This window comes from Lepidothrix coronata, unplaced genomic scaffold, assembly GCF_001604755.1.
Source record: "Lepidothrix coronata isolate B3197 unplaced genomic scaffold, Lepidothrix_coronata-1.0 Scaffold58, whole genome shotgun sequence".
NCBI lineage: Eukaryota > Metazoa > Chordata > Aves > Passeriformes > Pipridae > Lepidothrix > Lepidothrix coronata.
In genome coordinates, this window is record NW_016690238.1 from 1195418 (window position 1) to 1210330 (window position 14913).

A 14913-nucleotide genomic window follows, 5' to 3' on the forward strand; every position below is an offset into this window, starting at 1 on the left:
ACCTCAGTTGTGAGGTGTTTGCTGTTCTACCAGACTTCCAGGAGTAAATCTTTGATTTTTAGGAGCTGCAAACAGCAGGAAATGTGTTGGCTTTCTTTAATGATCAGCAGTTTCAGGACACATCTCTCTCTTTCCCACTCAGTGTGGGCTTCCACAGTTTGGCTCCTGCCAGCAAATGAAGGATGAGGTTGTCATCACCTGTTTCTTAGGGCAGGGGAGGGAGGGAGGTGTGATGGTCAGTCAGTCCCTATAATGAGCAGGATTTCCTCATTGTTGCAATGGGTTCAAACTAGGGAAAGTCAAAGAAATTGCCTAATTTATGTAAAGCCACAGCCCTTTAATCAGTGCCTTGGTACAGTGTGTTTTCTTAATTGGCTTTTGAAATGCAAATCTGTCTTTGATACTTAAGTGCCAGTTAGATCCTAAGAAGGGTGAAGGGTTGGGATAGCTCTTGCAAAACATGGATTAAAAATGCATTTACAAAGTTTTGGGCAATTGTGACTGTAATTCATCTTGGAAAGAATAAATTTGTGTGTATTTTAATAAAAAGTACAATGATATGAGTTGAAAAACATTCCCAAGATGATTTCCCCCAGTCACTATTTACTATGGTTTGGTTGAAGCTTTCCTAAAGCTTTTATTGAGAGAACAGATACACAAGGATCTGGAAGTTTGGAAGCATTACTGGGACACTGAGTTTGTTCATACAGATTTATTGGCTCTATATATCCATTTAACTGCTCACTAAATTACTTGTTTTACCTCTTGTCATCTTTTTCCCCCAAATCAGTCCAGCTGGTTTTCTTCCTCTTCTTCCACTTGTCTTTGCATTTGATAATTCTTGGCTTTGAGCTTTAAGTGCCTCTTGCTGAATTGTGACAAGGCAGCTGTCCCTGCCTTGGTACTGACTTCAGGTGTGTCCAAGTTTAATTCTAAAAGCTCTTGGGGATAACTTAGGACTTTTTTTCTCCTACCTCAGCCAAGTAAGCTCCTTTCTCAGTTAAATGTTAATAAAAATGTTATTTTCCAAACCTTAATTTTGTAATTCCTCTTAGAAAAAGTACAGGCAAATCACCTCTGTTACGAGATGCTCCTGCCATGTAGTGTCAGACTCTAAAATGGGTCATTGGAAACCTCCAGAGTGTGTTTGTGTGTGAACTCCAGACTCCAAAGGTCAGCACAGACCCTGCAGGGATGAGGGTCCAGCCCCTGAGCCGGGCTTGGCCAGTGGGATTTTGATACATCAGCTGTAGGGAATGAGCTTCACCTGAGAAATTGCTCTGGTTTTTAGCTGGTTGCCTTGCCTTTCCAAGGTTTATTTGCATGTGTCCAGCTTTGGGCTTCCAAATTGCTGACTAGAAGAGCTTGGAGGAGTTAACTGAGTCAGAGCCAGGAGATGCTGGTGCCTCATCCTGCTGTTATTGCAGCTCATTACACCATCTCCAGAAGATCTGCAGGTTTGCCCTTTTCTCAGTGGGCCAATAAAGAATTTCTCTCCACTAAATTGAATTAGAATATTGCTTTTTATAATGTGCCTAGATGCTGTAAATGAGGAGGGCAGGTAGATATAAGTAATTCATATCCATTACAGAGTGGATACTGCCTGTCTTTGGATGACAAGCAGCAGGTAAAGCTGTGGCCAAGAGATGATTATCCAGGACATTTCCTGAGCACAGCTGGTGGGAGAGAGAGCAGGACCTGGATGGACCTGAGCTTGCAGTTAAAGGCAGAGCTCTGCAGAGCACAGGGTCACAGATGGGTCGTGGTTGCCAAACTTTGAATGTTCACAGCTGAACAGTGTTTTATTTCTTCCTGGGCTCTGTGTGTGTCTGTGCCATCCCTGAAGGGTGAGACAAACGGTCCCAGCTCCTCGGAGATGTGATTAGGTGGGAAATAACAGCACATTTTTACCCAATATTGCACATTTCCTGTAAGAGCGAGGGGGAAAAAATATGCTCTTGATCAGATCTTCATGAATAAAGAACATTCTGTACCTTGGAATTGGAAAAACCTAAGAGCAGAGATACTTTAGAGGAGGGTACTTAAGAGCACTTAACCAGTAAGTGACACGGGTGATAAATTTTCCTTGCACAAATACATTTTTTTATGGAAAAAAGCATCTGCATTTTCCCTCAATTGGCTCAGATCAAAATGCATTTCTTCATGACAGGTAAATGGGAAAGCTGGTTTTAACACAGCTGCAGTTTGTACAGGTTCTGTCAGCTGTTACTGAAAATGTGAGAGTTTAGACATTTAAGATAATAAATGTTCTACCTTATGTGTCATTTTCAATTTTTACAATCCACATTTGTCCAGTTCAAGTAGGGGAAAAAAAAAATCTCTGTGAACCTTTGGACTGGTCTGTGTTAGTGCTTGGACTGAAGGCAAAGGTTCGGGTTCAGAACTTACGATTTTCAGTCCCAGGTTAGAAAAATGCATTAGTAGGCTTTGCCATTTACCCTTTTCTTGAGTAGTAACTGTGGGAGGTGAGAACCAAAGTGATTGAGGTCATTGGTGATACTGAGCCTTCACTTCCTGGCTGTGCAGCCTGGGAAGGTTTGCCTGTGAGAGGCTTCTGGTGTATCAGCTGTGTCCTTTGCTCTTCTGTTTCAACAAAACCCAAAGAAACAGCAAAACAAAACAATGTTGATGTTTTACTCTGCTCTTGAAGGACTCCTGGACCCCTCCCGTGGTGTTGGAGGCTCAGGGTGCAGTGTTTCTGTCAGAATTTGGATGAATTCAGTTTTTTTTACGGGGCATGGCAGGACAGGATTCGGGACTTGTGCGTGGCCGAAATAACTCTTTAAAAGTGAGTTGGAAGAAATGTAACAAACTAAATCTGTTTCCTGCATGATCTGAAAGTGTTGGAGGGATCAGCAGGGCATCTGGACTCTGGGGAGGAAGGAGTGTTGCTCTGATCCAGGGTCTCTTGCCCCTTGGGCAGCAGTTGGTCCATCTCCTGTATATCTGTGGTGTGCACGCCAGGAATTGCTTCTTGTGGTTCCTCGAGCCTGGTTTCAAGTCCTTGTCTCTCCAGTCAATTTATCCTCGTTTTTAGAGTGCTGTGTTCTCTCCACCAGCTTCTGAGAGCAGCACATGGAGCTCTGATTTAGTTCAGAGCCTCCTGCCCCATCCGAAGCCTCCGCCTGCGGGATTGTCCGGGGCTGAACGGATCGCTGGGATGGTGGGGGACAACCCCCAACAGGGGAATGGGACCTGCTTGTTTGGAAACTCCTCATTGATATCTAATGACTAAGTTACAGCTGAGGTGGAGAGACTTTAATTTCCCAGTTGAATGATATTAAAACTAGTTTCTATTGAAAAAATGCAGGTTTTCTTAAGCTTTTGTATTTAAAGTTTATGCCACCTGATATCAAACGAAATCAAACAGCCTATTCTGACTAATACTATCCCTGTCCCTAATTCTGTGGGTCAGTGAGCCAGTTAAAGCTCATTTGTGCTCGGTGGAGGGTGACAAATCCTCTGCTGAAGCTGCAGGACAGGGGGCACAGGGAGATCTGTAGCACTCGTGCCTGAGCTTTCTGCTTTATTTATGATGTAATAGTACTGCTCAGAGAAAAGCAAACTAATAGTTGCTTTCTAGAGTGAAATTCAAATTCAGTGCAATGCAAGTCTTGTAATGAGCAGAGAGAGGATCCTGTGTGCATTTGGTCAACAGAATTGTCTTTGTGATGACTTACAGTAACACAAACTTACTGTAAATCATCAGAAGTGGAAGCTCTTTGCAGTGTACACTTAGATCTTGACCTTTGCTTTGGAAAATATGGAAGGCAATGGAGTTAATCTGTGGAGAACATGAATTCTGTGGAAGGAGCTTTGGTGCCAAATCTCTGCTGTCCCCTGGGCTGACTCTGGATGGTGAGACACGAGAGTAAAGTGAGACCATGTCGATGGTGCAGCAACACCCTGAACAGGAAACTTGGCTGAACTTTCCTCCTGTGTTACTATTTTCACTCAAATCTGTATTTTCCCTTATTTATCTCTCCATGTCAGCACCAGCAATCCCTTTTGGGATTCTGTTTGACAGGTTTGTGCAGAGATTGCTCCTGAAATCCCAGCCTGTCAGGCAGGTGGTGGTTACATCTGCAGCCTGTGTTCTTCGCTCCCTGCCTGTCCCAGCAAGGGATCCAGCAACATATTTCAGCTTTATTGAGTGTCACAGTGAAGAGTCTTTATGCTGACATTGTTCAGGCTTTTGATGGACTGAATATGGTGTTTGAAAACGATAACAACCTGTAGTGTCACCCCCACCCAAGTGAAAGGGGACACAGAAGCAGGAAGGGTAAGAAGGATCGAGGCAGAAGTGTGTCTATGATTAATTCTTTATCTTTCTGTAATTAAAATTCAAGAGGAAGTTTTGAATAATTGAATAATTGTTTAAGGTCATTAAAATAATTTTCACAGAGGAAAATTATTGTTAATAAGGAAAAAAATTAAGTTATGAAACTTGTGGTTGAATTCATGAGGTTAGTTCTTGGTAACATCTTTAAAAGCATAGAATGTGTGTCACCATTCACATAAATATACGAGAAATAAAGATGTTAAAAATTATTAAACCCCCTACAACCCCTATCCATTTGCATCTATAACCCCCTATTTTGGGGGGAATATGGGGAAATGTCTCTAGATAATTTCCAGGTTTCTGGAAAGGTGTTGTCTTCCTTCTCCAACAGCTTCTGAGGTCAGTCCTGGCTTAAAACACAGTCAACTCTGCTCTTTAACTGAACAGATTAAAATGAAGCAAAGAAAGGCTTCAATATGGAGAAAGCTTTAAAAAAACTCCCTGATGGGATGAGCTCCCTGCCAGCAGCTGATTCCAGCGGCGGAGTGTGACAGTCCCACCTGAGCTATTCCCCTCTGGATCCCCGGCTCTGAGCCGCAGTCTTGTCGGATGATTTGCTCCTTCTATGCCTTTTAGCGTTCCTCCTTTATTCTGCCACACACCCTTGTTGTCTTCAGACATCTGTGTCAGCTACATGTTTGTGTCTGTAGAAGTTCTTTCTGCTTTGTGTTCCCGTCTCCTGTCCCGTCAGCCTTCGAGCACTTGATTTTTGCGGGGTTTCATCGCTATTCACGCGCTCCGAGTATTTCTCAGAGAAACTGTTGAGGTTATTTCCTGTCTCTAAATGCCTGTTGTCAGGTACCAGCTGTCTTTGTCACTGTCTATAGAGTTGCCTGCAAAAGTTTTTCAGATCCTTCCTTTCTTCCAGTTCCTTGATAAATTTATCCTGACAGTCCTCTCTGTGCATTAATCTTCTTTGAATGGCTTGTTCACATGAGCTTCCGTAATTGATAGCCTCGCCTGGGTCTAAAATTATTTAACCTGTCAAGCTCTTTTCTTTCACCACAACACTCGGATCTTATTCTTCTTTTGTTATGGCTCTCGATTTTGTTTTAAAAAGAGTAATTGTGAGCCTGTAGGGTTTTTATTTTTAGGCAGTCTATTGATGAAGACCTGAAGTTCCTTAAATGATGAGGCAATCTGTGTGCCTTATCTCCAGGGCTTCTCCTGAAATCCCACGGGGTTTCTTCATTGGCCTCACTATTAGAATGATCTTCAGCAGTAGCAAATAAATGACTCCATAGTTTGCATGCCCTCAGTTCATTTCTCGTGGCATTAGGATTTCTTAGTGTGTTTCTCAGAGTCTGTGGAGTTCAAATTCATTGTGGGCACTGCAGCTTTTCCTGCTGCTGTTGGAGCTTTTCTGTTTGGCCTCTTTAACTGCAAGTCCTGTCTCCACTTTCAGTGGTACTATTTCCCCTACTCTCTTGTCCTGCACCATTCCTTGCAGCACTTCTTGAGCCTGACCATGTGCCATGACTGACATCCCCCTGTTACTTTTCTTGTAGTTGTGGTTGTCATCAGTGACCTCTCTGTTCTTGAAAATCTTCCTTCAGTCATTTTTCTTGCTCCCATTTCATTCCTGGAAGAATTTTGTGATCTCTTCTTGATATCACCTGGATAGAACTGGCATTTGATTGTTTTGCCAGGCAGAACGTCAGGATGTTCTGATGTGATTTCCTAGTCCAAACACCTTTTAAAGTTTTTGAATGTATGGTAGATATTGAGAGGGAATCCTTCCCTGTGAGGGTGGAGAGGCCCTGGGCACAGGTTGCCCAGAGAAGCTGTGGCTGCCCCATCCCTGCAAGTGTCCAAGGCCAGGATGGATGGGGCTTGGAGCAACCTGGGCTAGTGGAAGATGTCCCTGCCCATGGCAGGGGGTAGAATGGGCTAGCTTTTAAGGTCCCTCCCAACACAAACTATTCATTGTGTGATTCTGTCTTAGTCTTGCTTTTAGTGTGTGGCTCTGTGGCAGAGCTCAGACCCAAGTCTGAGAGGGGCTGATCCGAACCTCACATTCTTGTAATCCAACCCGGTGCTCCAGGGCATGGTCAATTTTGCTCTAAGTTTCCCTGTTAGAACCTTGTTTTGACGAGTTTAATTCTGCTCCTCTTTGCACAGTATTTTGTGCAGTGTTTTGTTGTATCTCTCCACAGTTTTCCGTGCAGCTTCTCTAGATCATCATGTCGTCGGATAATTGAGCTGGGAAGGGATTTGGGGAGATGTGGAGTTCAGGTGCTGGTTTAAAGCAGCTCTGAGGTCCCACCAGGTCACTCTGTGCATTATTGTACATGTATAGGTACTTATGTCTGTGTGTCTCACTGATGTGTCCTCTCCCTTTTCCTCTCCCTAATTCTGGCCAAGGGATACCTTTATAAACCAGCGTGTGCCGTGGTGTTCGTGCTGCCAGGGCTGTGTGTAACAAGGTTGGGATTCTGCTTTTGTACTGAAATATTCATGTTGTGTGTTCCACATACTTCCTGCTTTTGTTTAGCCAACAAGGACTTCGGGTAGGTTTTCTTCTCTCCACGTTATAATCCATGTAAGAATACTCTTGCCCTCTGTCTCCTGCCTGGATTTGAAGAGGCATCTCCTGCCCAGAGCTCTCCTGCCTGGATTTTGGGCCAGGTTTTGTTCTCTCCTGTCTAGATTGCCTAAGCAAGGGGGGAGAATGGTGTGCTAGTTGGTGTTTGTGGAAAGGACTGGAAGCATCTGGTCTCACCCTAATTCAGGTAGTGCTGGACTTGTGCTCTCCAGGAGTGTTTTGTAATTACAAAGTCTGATCCATTTGCTGCTGAGATTCATGAAATATGTCCTATTAACAGAGTGTATTTTAAGCCGTTTCACACCTCTGCCACTCCAGCAAATGATGCTGAATAATGCTGGGGAGAAGGAGCTGTGATAATTTAATGAAGTGTCCACAGATGGCTGGACTTATTAATTTTTTAACAGGGTTGGGGTGAGAAGCTGATGCACTAACAAAATATGCGGCATCTTTGTGATCCGCCGCGTTGCTGAGGGATAACAGATGTTGGAGCCATCCTAACAATAGGGAATCGTGTTTCTGTTCTCTTGTGTGCCTGAAATCTTCACACTTCCCCAGAGGCTGTTTGGATAAAGGACTAATAGCTCTGGATTTGTCATGAGCTCAAATTTGCTTAGGCAGACAGGAATGGGGAGAAATTAAAGTGTCTTAAAATTGGGAGCAGTTTGTGGGATCACTGACAGACCAGTTTAACCTGGAGGGTTGGGGTGGGAGCTGGAGGGTGGGAGTGCTGGGAGATGTGCTGCTGGAGTTAGTTCAGACTTGGGTGAATGATGAGAAAAGTGTGAGAGTGATGTTGGACATCAGAGGATTTTCACAGCTGGGGTACAGGAGGAAAGGAGTTTGGAAAACCTGTCGGCTGCTCCCGTGCTTTGCTTTTTCCATATTGCATTAGAAATAACCAGGGGAGTGACAGGGAAAACATTTGTTGAGCACATCGAGATGGCACAAAAAAGGCCTGAAACCAGCCTTGGGAAGCAGTTAATTGCACAAACATGTAATGGGTGTGTGTTTAGAGCTGTTTAATGCTTATACAAAGTGTTCTCTTAAATTCCAGTCTATGCAGGAGCAGTAGAAGAGACTCACATGACGAAAAGCCTTGTGACCACGTAGGAAAGGTCCACAGAGAGGAGGGGATTCCTCTGCAGCTTTTTGTTCCTTAAGGACGGGGAGCCCGTGCTCGTTTTCTTATTTCTCTTTAGCAGTGTTGGTTTGGCAGGACTGATCCCAAAAGGTTGGTAGGATTCTCAAGGGGGTTAGAGGTGTGTGTGGCAGCAGCATCCATGTTAAATCAAATGAAGCGTTTCTAGTGGCTGCTGATGGGATTTAGAGAGAAGGCAGGACTCTGAACTTGGTTACAGCACTCGTGTGAGTTATTTAGTAGTTGTTGATTATGGAAGGTTTTCTTCTTTCAGTCTCCTTGGAAGTGATTGGCACTGGCCACAGTCACAGAGAGGCTGCTGGGCTGGATTGGCATCAGGGCAGTGAATTCCTCCACTTGTGCAAACTGCAGGAGATGAAATACTGGCTCCATTGACGGCAGCAGACGACAGCCAGAATTTTAACCATCTGTGTTTTCCAGGAGCATGGGAATTATTGCTCTTCTAGGCACATCTTTTTCAGAAATGGAGACAATGGGCCACAAATCTCAGTAAGGCTTAGACTGGGAATGCTGATTGAATGCACCACATTTGCATTAATAGATTGTTCATTCACATTCCTGCCATAGCTCTGGGCTTTGATGAGAGGAGGGGAGAGACAAAAGGAAAGGAGAAAATAGGGACAGAGTTGGCTTTCCCCCCTCCCTCCCATTTGCATTGTCCTGGCAGAAAGTGTGGAGTCTGTGATGCATCTCATTCCCTTGTATGCTGGGAGAGCCACACTGTTGCTTACGTGTTCTGTCTGTGTTTAGAGAACATTCCAAAAGGAAAATCATCCCTCCTCAATAGAGTTTATTAACCTGTGTTCTGCTAGGTCAGTAGTATTTTCCTTTGGTGTCCTGAAATCGATACATAATGTATGTGAGCTGACACAGAATGATTAACGTGTGTACAAACACCAAAAATTGTCTTTAATATCAGAACCCCAAAGTGTCATTTATCATTGCATTCATTTGCCAAAAGATGGGATGGTGCCTTCAACTGATTGCCCTGCAATGTGTGGGTGAGGAGTGGGGGCTGCTCCCTCATTAGGAGTGTGCCTTCCATCCCTGGAAATGTCCAAGGCCAGTTGGATGGATTGCGGATCAACCTGGGATAGTGGAAGGTGTCCCTGTCCATGGCAAGGGGTGGGACTGGATGAGCTTTAAGGTCCCTCCCAACCCAAACCATTCTGGGATTCTGTCATTACATCTTCTTGCTTAATCTTGTTGGTTGAAGTGTTTGGGAAATACAAACTATTGAGAAAAAAGGCACCAACTTTTTAAAAAGTTATTTTTTACAATAGTTTTGAATGTGTTTCTAGTGTAAATCGAAAGACTGAATTGGCTTACGTGGTAATGCAGTCAAAAAAGATTATAGGAAGTTATGGAAATTCAGACTTAGAAGCTGTTAATTGATATTTGAAGAGGAAAAGAGCAGCTCTGTAATGGCAAGGTCCTGGACTGGGAGAGGGAAGAGTGTTTTCTGGTTGTGTTCTGCTGCAGGAGGTGTGCCTGCACTCTGGCACACGCTCTGGGACCTGCTCCTGTATTTATAAACAGGTCTCTGAATTAATAGTAATTAAGGCCTGTATTTGGAGTGCCTTTTGTAATCCATCATTATTGTTTTGTGGTTGTGTGTTGGCTAAAGCAAAGGCTCCTCCTCCACAGTGGAGGCTTTTAAGCAGTGCAAATTGCCAATAATTGTAGAATAAGAGAAAATTACTCTTTAGGACAAAATTATAGCCTAGGTTAAAATGTATATTTTAAAAACACACAGGACTATGATGAAATAAAGGTTTTAGTGGCGTTTAGGATGACCTGGAAAATGAACTGTAATTTCATTGCTAGTGAGTAATGAAACCATCTTAAATACAGCTTATTCAGCCTCAATGGAGCACCTGCACACAACAGAATGCACAAAGCCTGTCTTGTCCAGGAAGTGAATAGTACTTGTGAGGGGGTTAAATTAAGGCATATTTGAGCTTGATGTTAAAAAATTGCAGGGCTTTAATCCTTCAGGAACATCCTCACTTGTGCTTTCAGTTGCCAGTGAGGTCATTGTACAAGTGGTGGTTTGTGGAGCAAAGAAGGGAGGTGAAAACAGAGCTCAGGGGCTCCCCTGGCAAAAGGAGGAGATCCAGGACCCCCTTCCAGGCTGGGCAAGGAACTGCCTTAATATGCAGGTCTCTTAATAAAGGAGAATGTTGAGATAGATAAGACTTGGAGGTAATTATGACATTTAATGGGTTCTATCAAAAAGGAGATTTCCTGTAAGGAAAGATGCCTCAGAGACCAGGGTTTAGAAGACCCTGCTTAACGGCCTGATCAGCCATGGAGCTGTAAAACAACGTATTTACCTGCAAAATGAGCAAGTGTGGCACATGCAGGAGACACTGGTACTGTTGCTGTGGCCTCAAGGGTCTCACAGGAGGAGTTAAATAATGCTCCAGGGAGTAATATTTCTGTGGGAGTTTGTTCTCAGGATGTCGTTCTGCCAGTGGGGCATGGTGGGACAGGAGGGGGCATGGAAGCAAAAGAGGTTCTGACTGGATTTAGGAGGAAGTTCTGCACTGTGAGGGCACTCATGTGGTAGAACAGGTTGTCCAAGAGCTGTGCAGTCTCCATCCATGGGGATATTTGGGGTCTGACTGGACAACTCCCTGAGTAACCCTCTGACCTTGTAGCTGACTCCGCTCTGGCTGGGCCCCTTCCTGCCCAGGTTATCCTGCCATTCTGTGCCTTTAAAGGTGCACAGGATGTTGGGGAATGAGGGCAAGGAACTGAAGATTGTAGCTTCATTAAGCAGGAGGAAAGTTGAAAGAAAGAAGTTGTGATTTTTATGCCTATGAATACCTTAGAGGGAGGAAGTAATGGATAAATATCAAAGATGCAAAATAATTAATACCAAAACAAGGTCAAGATCAAAGGCCCAGAAGTTGGTTTGAAATACAGTGGGAGGGGAAACTAGAAACAGAAAGTTTTTCAGAGGAATGAAGCTGTGGAAGGAGCCTCCAGGTATTATTCTGAGAGGGGAGAAAGTTTGTAACAGTTGGAGATGAGCCTGTGCAGGTAAAGAAGTTTTTCATTGAAGTGAGAAAAGCCTGACCATGTGACATCAGATGCTGCTTCTCCAAAGATTTCTGCAGAAACTGGAGAGCAAAGATCGGATGCTTAAAAAGAAATCACAGAAACCCTGAGGGATTTTTGGAAAGCAAATAAGGATCCAAGCTGGAAATTACAGAAAGTACCGTTTAACTTAAGAAGTACATGTGTTAGATACTTTATTGGGCAGTCAAAGGTAGTGAATGTGGACAGGGAGGACTAGAGGAGATGGAGTTTTGGCACCAGGGTGTCACTGATAAGCAGCACATGGTGACAGATTGTAGTAGGAAGCTCAAGAATTGGAGAGAGGATGGAAAATCCATCCCTTTTCTGCCCCATTGCACTGAAGAGCCACTCAGTGTTTTCTCTCCATGGGTGTTTTGCATATGGGTGTTTTGCATCCTTCAACATCAAGTTGAAGTCTCTGATCCGAGTGGTTGTTTGATAACCCTTTTTGAAGGAAGAAGGAATCACAAAGCACCGAATGCCTCTGATTTGTTCCTCTTTTCATTCCTGTGCAGGCCTGCCCAGGTTCACGAGCCAGCCGGAGCCGACGGCGGTGCCCCGGGGCGGCAGTGCCGTGCTGAGCTGCGACGCCAACGCCGACCTGGCCCCGTTCGTGCGGTGGGAGCAGGACCGGCAGCCGGTGCCGCTGGACGAGCGGGTGCTGCAGTTGCCCAGCGGGGCCCTGGTGATCAGCAACGCCTCCGACAGCGACCGGGGGCTGTACCGGTGCCTCCTCGAGGGCTCTGCCGGCCCCAAGTACAGCGACGAGGCCGAGCTCACAGTCCTGCCAGGTACCCACGGGCTTGCTGGGACACGGGGCTCCTTCTGCCTCTGCGGGGTCTGAGCTCTCTGCAGTGGCTGGGGAAGGGCTGGAGACTCTCCTGTGCCTTCTTGCCACACTGAATGGTTCAGCTTTTAAGGGATTTTAGGGAAAGATTGTTTTCTAAAGTCCCTGTTTTCAGGAGTCCCACACTTACTTCCACTGTGACGTGATGCAAAGAGGGAATCTGCTGTTTCTTTGAGTATAAACATGTGGGGATTTCTGAGTTTCTCAGGTTGAATCCGGTGTTTCAACTCCTGCTGAATTTTCCCAAAGAAATTGGTGCTTAGTCCCTCACTCTCAGGATGCTTCAGCTGAGGGGCTTTCAATTGTCCCTGTATTCAGGAAATTGTGATTGTCTTAACAGTGGGCCCTTCTGAATTCTACAACTCCCCAAAGGAAGATGACTTTATTTTGGAAGGTTTAGCAATGCCTGTTGTGCTGAAATGTTGAGATATTTTTATAAGAACAGAAGTCCAGCGCTGATGTCAAGTGTTGGTACACTGAGTTTGTTCTCTTCCCAGTGACTGTTGCACAGAGCTGTGTCACCAGCTGCTCCAACACAAAGGTTTGAAAAGTCACCACGAGTAGGGCAGGAATGTGCATTGTGCATTCCCAAACTGGGGATGTAGAGGCTGTGTTTTGTATGGGGTTTCCTAATTGTTTCCAGAGCTGTCTCCTCTGAATTAATCTTCCTGTTGGAATTCTGATTCAGTTGTTCCTGCCTGGAGAACTGCTGGAGGAATTGCTGAATTTCCATCCTGGAGGCCTCCAGGGTTAGGCTGGACAATGTCATGGTTGGCCTGACCTGGTGTGGGCAGCAGGTGGTGGCACCTTCAGGGATCCCTTCCAATGAACAGTTCTGTTGCTTGTGACTGTGGCACTTTTCTACCTAAAAGGCTGAAATTTCTGTAGAATACCCCAGTTTTCCAATTGCAGCTCTCTTTTGAAATCGGGGTGTTCGCCAGGTTTGGAACTGAATCATGGTTGAAGTAGGAGTTTGAGGCCTTTCCAAAGCAAAGCCCTTTCTCCTTCAACTAAGGATACAGGTTTTGAAGAACAGCACTTTGGGAAAAGGTACTTAATTGAATTATTGTAGTTTGGATTGCCTTTGTGTTTCTGCAGTCCTTCAAATGCTTAAGACTTCTCTGATTTTTGGCAATTGGAGATTACTTGATAAACTTCCATATTGCATTGATCTTTTGGATTCTTTTGGCTCTAGATATGGTTTACTTGCTTTTTTAATGCTTTGCTGAAGATGATTAAATAGAATTCTGTTAGGGAATACAAATGATGCTGTTTCTTTGCTTGGTCATGAATCTGAAAGTATCAATAGTGAAGTTTTGTGAAATCCCTCCCAGCAGGCTTTTTTTAAAAAGTGGGATTAAGCTGTTGAAGGGAAAGCTCCCTTAATCTTGATTGGCCCCATAATTGATTGTTTGGTCTGAGATGTATTTGAAAGAAGGATTTGAATTAATCTGTTCTTTATTCAGTTTATTCCCTTTTTAAATTGTTATCTGATATGTGCCTGACAGTGACCCCACTGCTCTGCTTCCCAGTCTTTGAAATACACACAACACACACTTGGATTTACATCCATGGACGATGTTCTGCTTCTTAAATGTTCTACTTTTTCTTATACCAGGCCGTCACTGAGCAGGAGGGTACATTTCTGAGCTATACTGGTTAATAGCAGGTACTTTCAAACATAGGAATACAAGGGGAAAGAAAACCCACTTGATTTTTGGATGCAGTTTGCACTCACCTGGGAGCTGAAGTCCGTTCTGGGAGCCTGGAGCAATGATGGGCTGTGTCTGTGGTGAACGGTCCCAGCTCCTCTCCTCCTGTAAGGTTTGGTGTGTCCCTGTTCCTGGAGCAGGCAGAGCAGTTCCTGCTCACAGGGAACGTGGGCAGAGCCGTGGGATGGTTCCTGTGTGGGCCCCAAACAGATGGTGAGATCCAGGACTGCTCAAAGCTTGTCTGCCCCTGCCTTGGATGGCTCTGAGACGGGATTTCCACCCGTCCTGTTCCTCAGATCCCTGGCAGCCTCCTCAGGCTGTACCTTGGAGCACGTGTGTGCCCTGAGCTCGGGGCTGTGAACGTTCCTGTGCTATTTTTAGTATTTTGAGCTGAAGAACAGCAAAACAACAACTCTCAGAAATGCCTGCGAGTATCACATCGGGCCCGAGTGAGACACAGCCACGTCTGAGTGTGATGAGACACAGAAGGTGCTTCAGAGAGCAGAAGCAGAGGAGGTGCAGAAGAGTCTGCCCTATTTAGGTGGCCAAAAATAATTTGAGGGCTTGTCTAGTTCTGGAGCTTTGCTGTCATCACACCTTCAAACACACATCTGAGTACTGAGAGTGCAGCAGTTAGTGCAGCGCGAGCAGTGGGAGTAACTAACTCAGCCCAAAGCTGTACCTCGTGGGTACAACTCGTTTGCTCTGGTTCAGGGTAGACACAGAGGGTACAAACTGTAGTAACACACTGAGGAAATGTGCACTTGGCTTGTGCTTGTTCTTAAGGTGGAGGGAAAAAAGAAACAAATCCCTCTCCATCCGAATTCAATGCAAAACTAATTCAGAGGATTCCCGTTTTCATAAGGATGGAAAACGGGTGGGATGTAAAGCTTGTGGTACTTGTGCGCACATTAGCTGGTTGTTTTATTCCACTTAGGATGACTTTCTGCTGCAGTAATTTCATTTTCCAGCATGTAAAAGCACTTCCTCAGTAGCTCCCCGATGGAGCCAGGGGATCGCCCAAGGCTGGCTGGACAAACCCAGACCTGAACCTTTCTTCAAACCCCTTTCTTCAATAAATCTCTGCCCACTGGTGCAAGTTCCAGTTTCAGGGCTGTAGCTTTGAGCTGAAACAGTTTCCCAGGGAGCTGGAAGAGTGAGAATCCCAAAGGTGGGGATGTCTGGAAGAAATGGTAA

The 14913-nt window shown here is 44.9% G+C and overlaps 1 protein-coding gene across 10 annotated transcripts in view; it reads left to right on the forward strand.

The window, feature by feature from the left end:
- NEO1 (neogenin 1) overlaps positions 1–14913 on the forward strand; it is a 170899-nt gene that overhangs the window by 56813 nt on the left and 99173 nt on the right. For all 10 annotated transcript variants that reach the window (XM_017816787.1, XM_017816783.1, XM_017816792.1 and 7 more), the window contains exon 3: positions 11673–11948. In XM_017816787.1, the coding sequence (XP_017672276.1) occupies positions 11673–11948 (276 nt within the window). The remainder of the gene's footprint in view (positions 1–11672; positions 11949–14913) is intronic.